The 13,704-nt window shown below is 49.6% G+C and overlaps 1 protein-coding gene across 2 annotated transcripts in view; it reads left to right on the top strand.

Moving 5' to 3' along the window:
- The window catches only part of IK (IK cytokine), a 50,130-nt gene that overhangs the window by 11,802 nt on the left and 24,624 nt on the right, over nucleotides 1-13,704 (top strand). For both annotated transcript variants that reach the window (XM_040441791.1, XM_040441799.1), the window contains 8 exons: nucleotides 3,728-3,774; nucleotides 3,878-4,041; nucleotides 4,253-4,361; nucleotides 5,105-5,144; nucleotides 5,319-5,550; nucleotides 6,866-6,884; nucleotides 7,940-8,015; nucleotides 9,434-9,514. In XM_040441791.1, coding sequence (XP_040297725.1) covers nucleotides 3,728-3,774; nucleotides 3,878-4,041; nucleotides 4,253-4,361; nucleotides 5,105-5,144; nucleotides 5,319-5,550; nucleotides 6,866-6,884; nucleotides 7,940-8,015; nucleotides 9,434-9,514 — 768 coding nt within the window. The remainder of the gene's footprint in view (nucleotides 1-3,727; nucleotides 3,775-3,877; nucleotides 4,042-4,252; nucleotides 4,362-5,104; nucleotides 5,145-5,318; nucleotides 5,551-6,865; nucleotides 6,885-7,939; nucleotides 8,016-9,433; nucleotides 9,515-13,704) is intronic.

The raw sequence follows: 13,704 nt of genomic DNA, 5'->3' as shown, positions 1-13,704 counted from the left end.
GCAGGTCTCAGCCCTGTCCATTTTTTTCCAGCGTACTCTAGCCATCCTAGGTCCGATCAAGACCTTTTTTACAAGGAGTAGCTCACACCGTACCCCCATATCGGCCTCCATTACACTCTTGGGACCTAAACCTGGTTCTCGGCTCGCTCCAGGCGGCGCCATTCGAACCTCTGAGAGAAGTTTCCGTCCGTCTACTTTCCTGGAAAGTGGCGTTTTTGGTGGCCATTACATCTATTCGACCAGTTTCGGAACTGGCGGCTCTTTCCTACAAGGATCCTTTCTTGGTGTTTCATTAAGACAAGGTGGTTCTTCGTCCAGTACCGTCTTTTTTACCAAAGGTTGTTTCTGCTTTTCACGTTAACGAGGACATTGTTCTGCCCTCATTTTACCCTAAGCCTTCTCATCCACGGAAGGTCTCTCTCCATCGTCTGGACGTAGTACGGGCCTTGAAAATCTATCTGTCCGTGGTAGCCTCCTTTTAGACGCACTGACGCTCTGTTCGTAATCTCGGAAGGCCCTCGTAAAGGTTTGGCGGCTTCCAAGGTGACGTTTGCTCGGTGAATTCGCTCGGCCATTGCCGAGGCCTATCTCTTCAGGGACAAGGTACCTCCACCCGGGATCACGGCTCACTCTACCAGAGTGGTCGGAGCTTCTTGGGCGCACCTCCACCATGCTTCTGCGTCTCAGTTGTGTAAGGCGGCGACATGGGTCTCTCTACACACCTTCACTAAATTTTACCGAGTGCATTCTTTGGCCTCGGCGGATGCTTCTCTCCGCCGCAGAGTGCTGCAGGCCGCAGTACAGTGACTTCCATAAGGGAGTTTGTTTGGGAGAATTTTGGTTCACTCCCCGGGGACTACATTAGGATGTCCCACGGTCCTGTGTCCCCCAATGATATGAGTGAGAACTAGATTTTTGTGAACTCGCCTGTAAAATCTTTCTCGCTTGATTCATTGGGAGACACAGCACCCACCCCAAAAATTTTGTACGGCAAGTGGGGTCTATGTTTTTCCAGTTGGGACCTTGTGTTTGGTTCAGTCCTATGGCAGTGTGCAGTTTCTGTTGGATTTCAGTTTATTCTTGTCTCTCCTACTGCTGGAGCACAAACTGATAGCTCCTCCCTTGCAGGCTATACCCCCTCCAGCCTGGAGAGAGCATAACAGTTTTCAGCCTAGTGTCGCCTCCTAGTGGCAGCAGCAAGCTATACCCACGGTCCTGTGTCCCCCTATGAATCAAGCGAGAGAGAGATTTTACAGGTGAGTTCACAAAAATCTAGTTTTATTTCGTCCCTTTCGGCGTTTTTTCAGCCCCAAGAGGGCGTCCGACATGTCTGCCACGGATCGGAAGCGCAAACCTTCCTTCAAGCCGCGCCCTTCCTGGCGTTGCCGTCAACAGGGCACTAAGTCCTTTAACCCTAAGAACTCCGCTGCATGACGTGCAGCTTCCGGCGCCCTCCGTCCGGGTGGGCGGCCGGCCGGCTTCGACATGTTTGGCTGGCTCACGTCTCAGATGCATGGGTGAGGGAGGTCATTGTAGAGGGCTGCAAGCTGAATTTGAAGTCCTCCCCTCCGTCCCGTTTTTTTTTTTTTCCGGTCATCTCCTCCGGCCACTCCTGCAGCCGCAGATTTTTTTTTTTCCGGCAATTCGCACGCTGCTGCAGCAAGGTGTGATTGTTCTGTTTCCTGCGCAAGACCGTTTTCAGGGGTTTTACTCCAATCTCTTAGTGGTTCCCAAAAAAAGGGGGAAGGTCTGTCCTGTTCTGGACCTCAAGGCGCTCAACCGTTTCCTTCGCGTCCGCAGATTCCGGATGGAGTCACTGAGGTCGGTCATTGTGTCCATGGAATCAGGGGAGTACCTGTCCTCGATAGACATCAAGGACGCTTGTCTTCACGTGCCCATATGCGTCGGTCATCAGAGGTTTTTCCGGTTCGCAGTGGGTCCATTTCACTACCAGTTTGTAGCCCTCCCGTTCAGCCTGGCCACAGCTCCCAGGGTCTTTACAAAGGTTCTGGCGGCAGTCATGGCCCTGCTCCATGCTAGGGAGATTGTGGCGATCCCTTACTTAGACGACATCCTGGTGAATGCGTCTCCTTGCCCCAGTGCGTCGGGCCCTCAGATGGTGGATGGTCTCTCCGATGTTGACGTCGGGTCGCTCGTTCTTCCCTTTCCATTGGAAGGTCTTAACAACGGATGCAAGCCTCAAGGGTTGGGGGGGGGGGGGGGGGGGGGGTGTTGGAAAATCTCTGTTCAAGGGGTATGGTCACGCGAGGAGCGCTCCCTTCCAATCAATGTTCTACGACATTGGGCCGACCATCTCAGGGGTTGTCTGGTGCGGGTGCAGTCCGACAACTCCACGGCGGTGGCGTACATCAATCACCAGGACAGCACCCGGAGCCCGGCAGTCATGGTGGAGACGGCGCCGATTCTCAGCGGGGCGGAGAAACACTGTCGGCAGTTCACATACCCGGCGTTGACAACTGGATCGCAGAGTTCCTCAGCCGGGTAGCGTCTCGATCCTGGCGAGTGGGCTCTTCACCGGCAGGTCTTTCGGGCCATCTGCGAGAGGTGGGGTCAGCCGGATGTGAATCTCATGGCCTCACGCTTCAACAAGGTCGAGGACTTCGTCGCGCGGTCCATGGCCCTGGCATGCGACGTGCTGGTTATCCCGTGGATTCGGTTCACGTTTCCTTACGTGTTCCCGCCTCTTCCCCTCATTCCACGTCTCCTCGGGATTATTAGGTCCGAGGGACTGCCCGTCATTCTCGTGGCCCCAGCAGTTGCTCCATACCCTGGATTTAGTACGAGCCGTGCAGGTTTATCTGTCCAAGACGGCATCTTTCAGGCGGACGGATTCCCTGTTCGTGATTCCGGAGGGGCCGAGACGAGGGCTGGCTGCGTCAAAGACTTCCATTTCCTGATGGATTAGTTTGGCTATTGTGGAAGCATACCGCGTTAAGAACCGGGTTCCGCCCTTCCGGTTGACTGCTCATTCGGCTCAGGCAGTGGGGGCCTCTTGGGCGGTGCATCACGGGGCTTCGGCCCTTCAGGTGTGCAAGTCGTCTTTGCGTACTTTTTCCAAGTTTTACAGGGTGCACACCTTTGCATCTTCTGACGCTTCTTTGGGGCGTAGAGTTTTGCAGACAGCGGTTCTCTGATTGGCAGGGGGGTTGAAGTTAAGCCCTACGCTCATGGACTGCTCTGTAACGTCCCATGGTCAAAACTAAACTGATTTGGCTTAGTCCCTGTAGGAAGGGTATAGCTGGAGAGGGAGGAGCTTACACTTTGTGTGCTTAGTGTCCGCCTCCTGGCGGCAACAGCTATACCCATGGTCAAAGCCTGTGTCCCCCAATGAACGGAAGAGAAACAGATTTTACGGTAAGTACAAAAATCTATTTTTTTTACACAGTAGAAATCAATTTATGAAGTAATTACCCGAAGTCTCTTGAGACTTCGCGAAGTAATAACTTCGGCTCATAGGAGCCAATACATTCTAATACTGTGTGGAGCGCTTGCTCCGTACAGTATTGAAATGAAGTTTTATGCAAATCGACTTTGGATGTTTCGAATTCGCTCATCCCTAATTACTGTTGGCACCAAAATACTAAAAGAACATAGGATTTGAAAGAAGTTCTGGTCACCATGACCAGTATTTGTAATCCATAGAATCAGATGCACTGTTGTGTATGTGACTTTATTAAACATTTTACGTATGTTTAATCATCTACAGAAAAGACGAAGATCCAGAAAATAAGATTGAATTCAAGACTAGACTTGGTAAGTCCATACTTCACATTTTGTGCTTGTTCTGCAAGAGAATTTATTAAAAAAAAAAAAACAACTTTCAGAATCTCATACAAAATGGTTTCCTTTTTATTAGGTCGGAATGTGTACCGTATGCTTTTTAAGAGCAAAGCATATGAGCGCAATGAACTCTTTCTGCCTGGACGGATGGCCTATGTGGTAGACTTAGATGACGAGTATGCAGATACAGACATTCCAACCACACTTATTCGAAGCAAAGCCGACTGTCCAACCATGGAGGTAAATGGTAGTAAAATTCATCACACCTGTATTTCTAAATATATCCCACACCTTCTGTTCTGTAGAAAGAGAGGAGTTCTCTTGGGCACAATTTTAATCCTGAATGGTAGATTACTATCATGGATGCCATACCTTAATGCCATATAACCTCAAACATCTTGTTGGAATTGCTCTACTTTGCTTCAGGTTTACATAATCCTTTACTTTTCAGGCTCAAACAACACTTACAACAAATGACATCGTCATTAGCAAGTTGACTCAAATCTTGTCCTATCTGAGGCAAGGAACTCGTAACAAGAAGCTGAAGAAAAAAGACAAAGGTAGTTATTGGCGTACTTCTTATGTCCTGCATAACTTGACATCTGTCCTGATAAACGACCTGGCTGGTAGTCATAAAAACATAATGCGTTAGCAGGTTTGATTTAGTTTCTTGAAAGAGTTAAAGGCCCTTAAAAGGGCTGTTCCAGTTAGAACAAATTATCCCCTATCCATAACAGTTCATTCAGATAGGGGAACACACATAACTTAGGCAGATACACCCCCGCTTTTTTTTTTTTCCACACCAAAAACAGGCTTAGAAAATGCTGAATGAGACGGGCCTGCGAGCCTTTCAACGCCACGCCCCCTTTTTAAAATCTGGCGTGAGCGGAGAAAAGCCACAGCTTGTGGTAAATAACTTCCTTTGTGCTAGTTCACAACACTGGAAAATAACACGTACAAGATCTTACCAGTGATCAAGATCCATGGTATGTAAGGCCTCCTTCACTCGAGCGATATGGCTCACGCACGTGAATATGAACTGGAGAATAACTATCTAAATCTCCTAGTATACATTGGTGAAAAAAAATTTGAATTGAATCCAGATATCTTCCATCAGAGATGATGTGTGAAAAATACAGACCCATTGAAATGAATAGGTCGGGATTCAGTCTGGGTGCTATGCATTCACAACACGCATCACATCCACTACGGAAACTAGATCGGTGAAAGAAGCCTAAGATTATCTTGGTCTTTCAGTCTGCACATTCAACCATGACTATTGAATGCTTTTATTTCTTTATAGGAAAGTTGGATGAAAAGAAGCCTCCAGAGGCGGATATGAAGTAAAACCTTTTTATATAATTTTTTTTTTATTTTTTTACTGTGCTCTGATTTGCTCCTGTCATATAAATACATATTCAAGTGTTGGACATGAGGATCTGTTTTCTGAGATGATTTTTCTCAGGAAATGAACGACATTGCGCACATATGAATACGTTTATCTTTATTTATTAAAGCATTTTCGATGATATTGGAGACTACATTCCAACTGCAACTAAACCTCCTCGTGAGAAAGAGAGAGAGAAGCACAGGGAGAAGGATAGGGACCGAGACCGTCTAAGAGACAGAGACCGGGATCATGAACGAGAACGAGAGAAGGAGAGAGAGAGGGTTCGGGATAGAGAAAGAGACAAGGAAGAAGAGAAGAGGAAGCACAGCTACTTTGAGAAGCCAAAGGCTGACGATGAGGTAAAAAACATGCGTTATACTTGTCTATGCCCACCTCCCTTTTGATGGATTATTAAATAACTGGATACAGGACTGCCTATAGCAGGGGTTGCCAACCTTAGACACAAAGAGCCCAAAAAAAGGAGCCACAAGCTATACATTTACAGTCACCGTATTTTTCACCCTACAAGATGCACCTAGGGTTTAACAAAGAAAAATAAGAGAAAAAAAGAATATTTCTCATCTGATCTGAGGTCTGATAAAAATATTTTTTTCATATTTTTCATTAGCAGAGAAGAAAAAAATATTTTTCATCAGACCTCAGATCAGACTTCTAAAGCATATCCCCAATCCTCATCTGACCTAAAATAAGATCCCCAAACCTCATAAGACCCCCAATGCTCGGATCAGACAACACAAATCGGACTCCCAGTGTCAGGTGCTCAGATTTCACCCCCCCATGCTTAGATCTGCACCCCCCCCCCCCTCTTCCTTCTCCTGATCAGGCACTGGGGTCCTGCTCGGGCACCTGCTACTCTGCAGGTCTGACACGCTCTCCACTGTGACCTGATGAGCACAACGTCGGGTCATAGCGCGTGTCTCCACGTACTACGTTCTCACACTGTGTGCATCAGGACATAGTGGAGAGTGAGCTGGAGCTGCAAAGAGCAACAGTGCCCGATCAGGAGAAGAGATCTGAGCATGGGGTGGAGAGTGAGCCGGCCTGGCTGCTTCCCGGCTGCACTTGAAGCAATGTGCCGCATGCGGCTCAAGAGCCATGGGTCGGCCACCCCTAGCCTATAGGGTTAGACATTACAGCTAAACTATGAGTTCTTGGGATGTAGCACCAGGCAGAATGGCATGACAATCTGCCTGCTTTTGCACTGTTGAGTATATGGGTGTGTGAATGATATTAGTATTAAAATGCTGTTGAAGGGATTCTTTGAACACTGACAGCATATTCTTGGGACCCCCACCAATGAGCACAATAAAGGAGCAGGAAGCATAGCTTCATTGAAAATGTAGTAACCATTCTGTTACTGCAGCTCTTCCTATTGAAGTGAATGTAACTCATTCACTGCCACTTCACCTTGAACGGGCCTGTGCTTCAGGTTTCATTCAAAATTCTAGTTCCAGCGCCAGAGGTTGTAGGGAGCAGTTGATCTGTGGGGATGCAAGATCCCCTGATTGGATATTGATGTTCTATCCTGAGGATAGGTCATAAATATCAGGAGCCTTGAAAACCCCTTTTAAGGCTAGTACACATTCCAGTGGTATATTTGGGGGGAAAATATAGTTACATCTTTTAACATGAGTGTTTTGCTTTTTCTTTCAGCCTCAAGAAACTGAAAAGGGTGAGTTTTATATAATACACTATTTGTAAGTAAGTGGTAAAGAGCAGAATTTAAAGATGGCTGTGCAGGCAACCACTCCAGCTATGGTAAGGGTAAAATGAGGTTGGAAATGCCTATGCTTTTCACTGCAGGGAGCAACAAGTTCTTTTTAAAGGGAACCTGTCACCGGGATTTTGTGTATAGAGCTGAGGACAGGGGTTGCTAGATGGCCGCTAGCACATCCGCAATATCCAGTCTCCATAGCTCTGTGTGCTTTTATTGTGTAAAAAAAAAAAGATTTGATACATATGCAAATTACCCTGAGATGAGTCCTGTATGTGAGATGAGTCAGGGACAGGACTCATCTCAGGGTAATTTGCATATGTATAAAATCGTTGTTTTTTTACACAATAAAAGCACACAGAGCTTATGGGGACTGGATATTGCGGATGTGCTAGTGGCCATCTAGCAATCCATGTCCTCAGCTCTATACACAAAATCCTGGTGACAGGTTCCCTTTAAAGGCGTTCTTCAATTTCATAATGAAACAGTTTATCTACCCAGAGTACCCCATATGCTTGTTTGTCAGCACTTGCCTTCCCCTATTCTTGGCATCTTCCCGTCCTGGCAGGATGTGTACATGGATTACTTCCTGTTTTCATCACAGCTCTGGTTATAATTCCTACTATACCTCTACCAAAGACACTAGGCTAGTTAGTTATCCTTTTGTCTGTAGGAGACTGACCTGTTTGGCGGGTCTTCTGCATCTTCTTTTTTAGTTTTATTTCTCAGTTTTTACTGCAATGAAGGCAAAAAAAAGGATAAAATGAAATTTTAAGGAGGATTTTGTTTTCTATGCTTAGAACCCCTTTCACAGGGGTTTTCTGGAGAAAAGCTTTGCTGGCCTATCCTAAGAATGTAATAAGAAGGGGTCTGACTTGGACAATTGTACAAAGCTCCTGCCAAGCTGCTAGTCTTTAGTGTCGTGTCAGGATATATATAAAAGTGAACCTTTCTAATTCTCTTTTTTTTTCTGTGAAATCATTCTAATGGAAACTTTTATCTATCTTTACCAGGACCTGGATCAACCAAGGATCTTCTTAAGTCCATCAATGATAACTTCGCTGGAGCTCCTGGTTGGGAGGGAATAGAATATCCTTTTTGTCTGTATTCTGCATTTTCTATGCAAACACATACTGAATATCTATCAAAACTAGTAGTTGTTGCACGTAGACTTGTTCTTGTTATTTCAGATAAAAAGTTCTTGACTTATCTATTTTCTAGACTAAAAAAGGCTCTATACCCATGTACTATGCCAGGCAGAAGCAGGAGCCCGCTCCGCTCAGCTAATCCGGGCATAGTACATAGGTACAGGGTAGCCATGTGCTATGCCAAGAGTTAGTAATCCTCCGGGGGCGCACGGGCAGGAGCAGCAATATGCGCTGCTGCGGCCCCATTGATAAAATGTGTACTCCGTACACCACTAAGCTGTCGTCAGTGTACAGAGAACTGAGTTTTAAGCGCACCAGGGAATGGTGCGCTTTAGGGGGAAGTGTCATAAAAATAGAAAATTGATTAATAAAGTGTATTACAAATAGTTTTATTAGGGCATTAGGGACGTCATATAAAAAATTATAACAAAGGTTTAGTTACTCTTTTTAAAGTGGGTTTTACAGGTATTGTTTTTTAGTTATGTAGAGGAACAACGTTGTAGTCCTCCCACTTATGGCAGTTACATGCAGTGGCTTAATTTGAAACTCCTTATATGGCAGGCATGAACGCTGGGACCAGAGCAGGAAGCATTGCTGCTGCCTGATGTGTATACACTGCTCTTTGTGCGATGGGAAATTCTAGGACAGTGAAAACCCATCTCTGGCTTCTCTATGGGGACCTCTGCTGTCACTGACTATTAGTGTGCTGCTGTAATCTCTGCAAGGACGTTTAGAAACATCTGCAGAGATGTGTGCCAGTCACACAGACGTTTATAGTCAACGGGCAGTCAGCTTGTGGTTAAGTGCCTTTTTAGTTACTTTCACATGAGCGTGACTGATTAGGTCTGGATGCGTTCAGGGTGCGTTCAGTAAAACTCGCACAATTTTGCAAGCAAGTTCAGTCAGTTTTGTCTGCAATTGCGTTCAGCTGTTCAGTTCTTTCCACGTGAGTGCAATTCGTTTTGATGCCTTTTTTTTTTACGAGCGTGATAGAAAAAACCCGGAAGGTTTACAAACAACATCTCCTAGCAACCATCAGTGAAAAACGCAATGCATCTGCACTTCCGGATGCGATGCATTTTTCACTGAAGCCCCATTCACTTCTATGAGGCCAGGGCTGCGTGAAAAACGCTGAATATAGAACATGCTGCGTTTTTCACGCAACGCAGAACTGATGCGTGAAAGAAAACGCTCATGTACACAGACCCATTGAAATGAATGGGTCAGGATTCAGTGCGGGTGCTATGCGTTCACGTCACGCATTGCACCTGCGCAGAAAACATGCTCGTGTGAAAGGGGCCTTACTGTTTTTAAGTGCAGTTGTCTTGCCTTACTTTACGTTTCTTAACCACTGCAAACAATGAAGAAACATGAAGACAAGAAGCAGTTGGGAGATTTTTTTGGGATGTGGAACAGTTATGCTGAATGTTACCCTGGAACGTAAGTTGTACCTGGTGCTGTGCATCTGATTGCGCAGTATTTACTTATTGTAGACTACTAACTATTGTGCATGAAACACTAAATTTTATATTCGACTAATTAGTAAATTTTAATATTCAGCCAGCATAAGCCAAGGAGCTGGATTTTGTATTTCTCGTACTTTTTTCCATTGGGGGACACAGACCATGGGTATAGCTTAGAGGTATTAGTAGGAGGGACACTATGCAAATATAAAAGAGAGCTCCTCCTCCTCGGGCTATACCCCCAGGAGGAACTCAGTCTTTGCTTAGTGTCTGGTGAAGGAGGTTGACACTTATTGATTCAACTCCTCCTTTTTGTTATAGATGGGGACACAGGTCGGCATAGCGCCTTCCTGGTCCCCCTGTGGAGTGCCCGCCGCCGTCTTTTGGACGCTGCCTGGCTGCCTCCATTTTCCCCCCAAGAAGAGAAGTGGATCCGGGGCTCGACCTGTTAGCTCCGGCATCCCACCAGCTCCTGGGTCACCTGATGCTGCCCTCCACCAGAGCACTGTACTCAGGGAGTCAGATGTCTGAAGAGGTGAGCCACGGAACAGAGGTCTATGGGCCGCCTGGTGAATGGGGACTGGATATTTTCTTCTGTCGGGGGGATGGGGTATCTGGAGGCACTTTTCTGGACTAGGTCATGGAGCGCTTCCCTGCAGGGGGTAGCTGTGGCTTCTATGAGCACTGTCAGCCTGGCGCCGGTGCGTCCTCCCTCCTACCACTCGCAGCAGCACCCGACGGCAGCGGGCCTCCTGCTTTCTGTCGAGGGCCGCGTCTCCCTTCATTAACCCCCGCTACGCCGTTCGGCGCCGGGGGACATTTATTTTCATAAAGCGGGCGTGCTTCCGTCGCGCTTCTATGGGGGCGATGTGATGCGTCGTGGGGGCGGGGCTTCAGCGCTTCGCTCTGCCGGCTGCCGCGGCTTGCTGAGAAGCTCCTCACTCGCGTGGCTGCTCCCTGCTCCTCCGGTCGGTGCTGTTGCCTGGGTGGTAGGACTCTTAACTTTGTACCGGTTGCCATCATGCCTAAGCCTGGGGCCCCCCTTAAGTCTGCCAAGACCTCTTCTCGGACCACAATTGGGTCCTGTAAGGAGTGTCTTCTGCCGCTCTCTGGTGTCTGTGCCTCCTGCCCTGCCCCTGGACAGGATCCTCCTTCTCCTCCTCCGCTTGCCCAGCCCAGTCCCCCCCCCCCCTGTCCCTGCGGAGCCTGCGGTACCCGCTTGGGCATCTGCCATGTCCAGCGCGGCCGCTGATTTGGCCTTAGTCGCCAAGGCAGCCATGTCCTTTATGGAACGTGAGGCAGTTTCCAATCCTGTGGCACCAACCACGCCATCTCCTCACAGTGGTTCCCACAGAGGACGCTGGACAGCTAAGGGAGCGCAGGTCTGAAGGGGAATTGTCCGGCTCGGATGAGGTCATGGAGCGGGACCCCCCCACCTAAGCTCTCCACCATGGTGGCTGACTTAATGGCGGCTGTCCGCGACACCTTTAATCTCCAAGGGGACTCTCCCCCCTCCTTTAGTCGGGAGTCTGCCCTTTTCCCGCCCCAAGAAGCCGGAGGCTGCCACGTTTCCTGTCCATGAGGAATTTTCCGCAGTATTATCCAGGGCCTGGGACCGTCCTAATCAAAAGTTCTCGGCCACCAAACACATGGATATGCTTTATTCTTTTCCGGCTGACAGCGTGGAGAAGTGGTCCTCTCCCCCTAAGGTGGATCCCCGGTGGCCAGGTTAGCCAAGAACACGGCCCTCTCTGTTCTAGACGGCTCCTCTTTGGACAGACGTCTAGATTCTCTCTCCAAATCCATTTTCTCACTGGCGGGCACATCCCTGCGACCTGCCTTTGCCTCGGCATGGGTGGCCAGAGCCCTCTCGGTGTAGTTGCGGCGCCACCACCAAGACCTGGCGGAACAGGATGCGTCTGCTGACGCACTGGATTTGGTTCTCCAGATGTCTCAGGCTTCCAAGTTTCTTTGTGAGGCTTCCATGGACATTGGTTCACTCTTTGCCCGCATTTCAGCCCTCTCGGTCATCCAACGCAGAGAGGTCTGGTTGAAGGTGTGGGACGCCGACGCTTCTTCCAAGCGTTCCCTTGCTAACCTTCCCTTTGAGGGTTCCAGACTTTTTGGGGCTCAACTGGATGAGTTCATCTCTGCCGCTACAGGGGGCAAGAGCACTCATCTTCCCCAGCCTAGATCTAAGCGCCCCTTTCGGACCAGGTCTTCCGGTACCAGTCCTTTCGCCGCAGGGGGGTCACAGGACTCCTGCACAAAGCCCTCCTTTAAGCCTCAGCCTTCCTGGCGCCTGAGGGCACAGTCGGCCTGCCCTGCTGCTCCCAAGCAGTCTTCCGCATGCAGGGACGCACCCACCCCTCGTGGTGGGGGGGCCGCCTGCTCTCCTATCAGCAGGTTTGGAGGGCTCATGTTCAGGACACCTGGGCTCTAGAAGTTGTAACATCGGGTTACAAGATAGAATTTGCGTCCAGACCACCGGAACGTTTTTTCCCTTCTCGCGTTCCGGGGGACCCGGCCCGAGCCTCGGATCTCTTGATGGCAGTTTCTTCCCTTCTGGACAGGGGGGTTATTACCCCAGTTCTCCCAGAGGAACAGGGCACAGGTTTCTATTCAAACCTGTTCGTGGTCCCAAAGAAGGAGGGGTCGGTGCGTCCGATCCTGGATCTGAAGCTGCTCAACAAGTTTCTGCGGGTGAGGAGGTTTCGTATGTAATCCCTCCGCTCCGTTATTGTTTCTCTTCTTCCAGGGGAGTTCCTCGCGTCCGTAGACATCCAGGATGCCTATCTGCATGTCCCTATCGCAGAATCTCACCAACGATTCCTGCGCTTTGCCATTGGTGGCAGGCACTTTCAGTTTGTCGCCCTTCCTTTCGGGTTAGCGACCGCCTCTCGGGTCTTTACCAATAGCGCCGCTCATGGCGCTTCTTCGCACCAGGGGCATTCCTTTGTTGCCCTACCTTGACGACATCCTGATAAAGGCCCCCTCGCTTCCTCAGGCCGAGGACAGCGTCCGGATCACTGTTCAGACTCTGGAACAGTTCGGCTGGCTGATCAACTTCCCAAAACTTCCCAGAAGCTCTCCTTCCTGGGGATGGTCTTGGATACCTCGGCCGCCAAAGTGTTTCTTCCAGACTCCAAGTCCTCCCAGATCCAGGGGTCGGTGTCGTACCTACGGCGCTCCCCGTGTCTCTCCATCCGGGAGTGCATGCGGGTCCTGAGTCTTATGGTAGCCTCTCTCGAAGCCGTTCCATATGCCCAGTTTCACACTCGTTCCCTACAACGGGAGATCCTTTCCCTCTGGGACAAGACCTCTCGTGGTCTGGACGATCGCATCCGCCTGTCTCAGCGGGTTCGGGCAGCTCTCCCTTGGTGGCTGTCCCCGATGAACCTGAGGTCGGGAAGATCTTTCCTCCCGTTCTCCTGGACGATCGTCACCACCGATGCCAGCCTCCTGGGTTGGGGCAGCGTTCTCCAGTCACGCACGGTTCAGGGGGTTTGGTCGGCGGCGGAATCTCGCCTCCCGATCAACATTCTGGAGCTGAGGGTGATTTTCCACTCCCTCTCACATTGGACTCCTCTCCTTGCGGGCCGCCCGGTGAGGATTCAGTCGGACAATGCCACGGCTGTGGCTTACATCAACCATCAAGGCGGGACCCGCAGCCGGATGGTGATGCAGGAGGTGACGAGAATTCTGCTGTGGGCGCGCGTTCCGATGTTGTCAGCGGTTTACATTACAGGAGTAGACAACGGACTTTCCAAGCCGCAACAAGGTGGATCCAGGTGAGTGGTCTCTGCATCCGGATGTATTAGAAGACGTCTGCCGCAGGTGGGGCCGTCCGGATGTGGACTTGATGGCATCCAGGCTCAACAACAAGCTCCCGGTGTTCCTGGCTCGCGCCCAGGATCCGAAGGCGTACGGAGTGGACGCGCTGGTGTCTCCGTGGCAGGATTTCAGCCTCCTCTATGTCTTCCCTCCGCTTCCTCTGCTACCGAAGGTTCTACGCAAGATCGAGGCGGAAGGGATTCCGACCGTTCTCATCGCCCCAGATTGGCCTCGCCGCGCATGGTTCTCGGATGTGGCTCGGATGCTGGCGGACGCCCCATGGCCTCTTCCCGACAGAGAGGATCTACTGTCTCAGGGCCCGCTCTTCCAACG

The sequence above is a fragment of the Bufo bufo genome, chromosome 1 (assembly GCF_905171765.1).
Source record: "Bufo bufo chromosome 1, aBufBuf1.1, whole genome shotgun sequence".
NCBI classification, from domain to species: Eukaryota; Metazoa; Chordata; class Amphibia; order Anura; family Bufonidae; genus Bufo; species Bufo bufo.
This window is presented reverse-complemented; position numbering and strand designations above follow the sequence as displayed.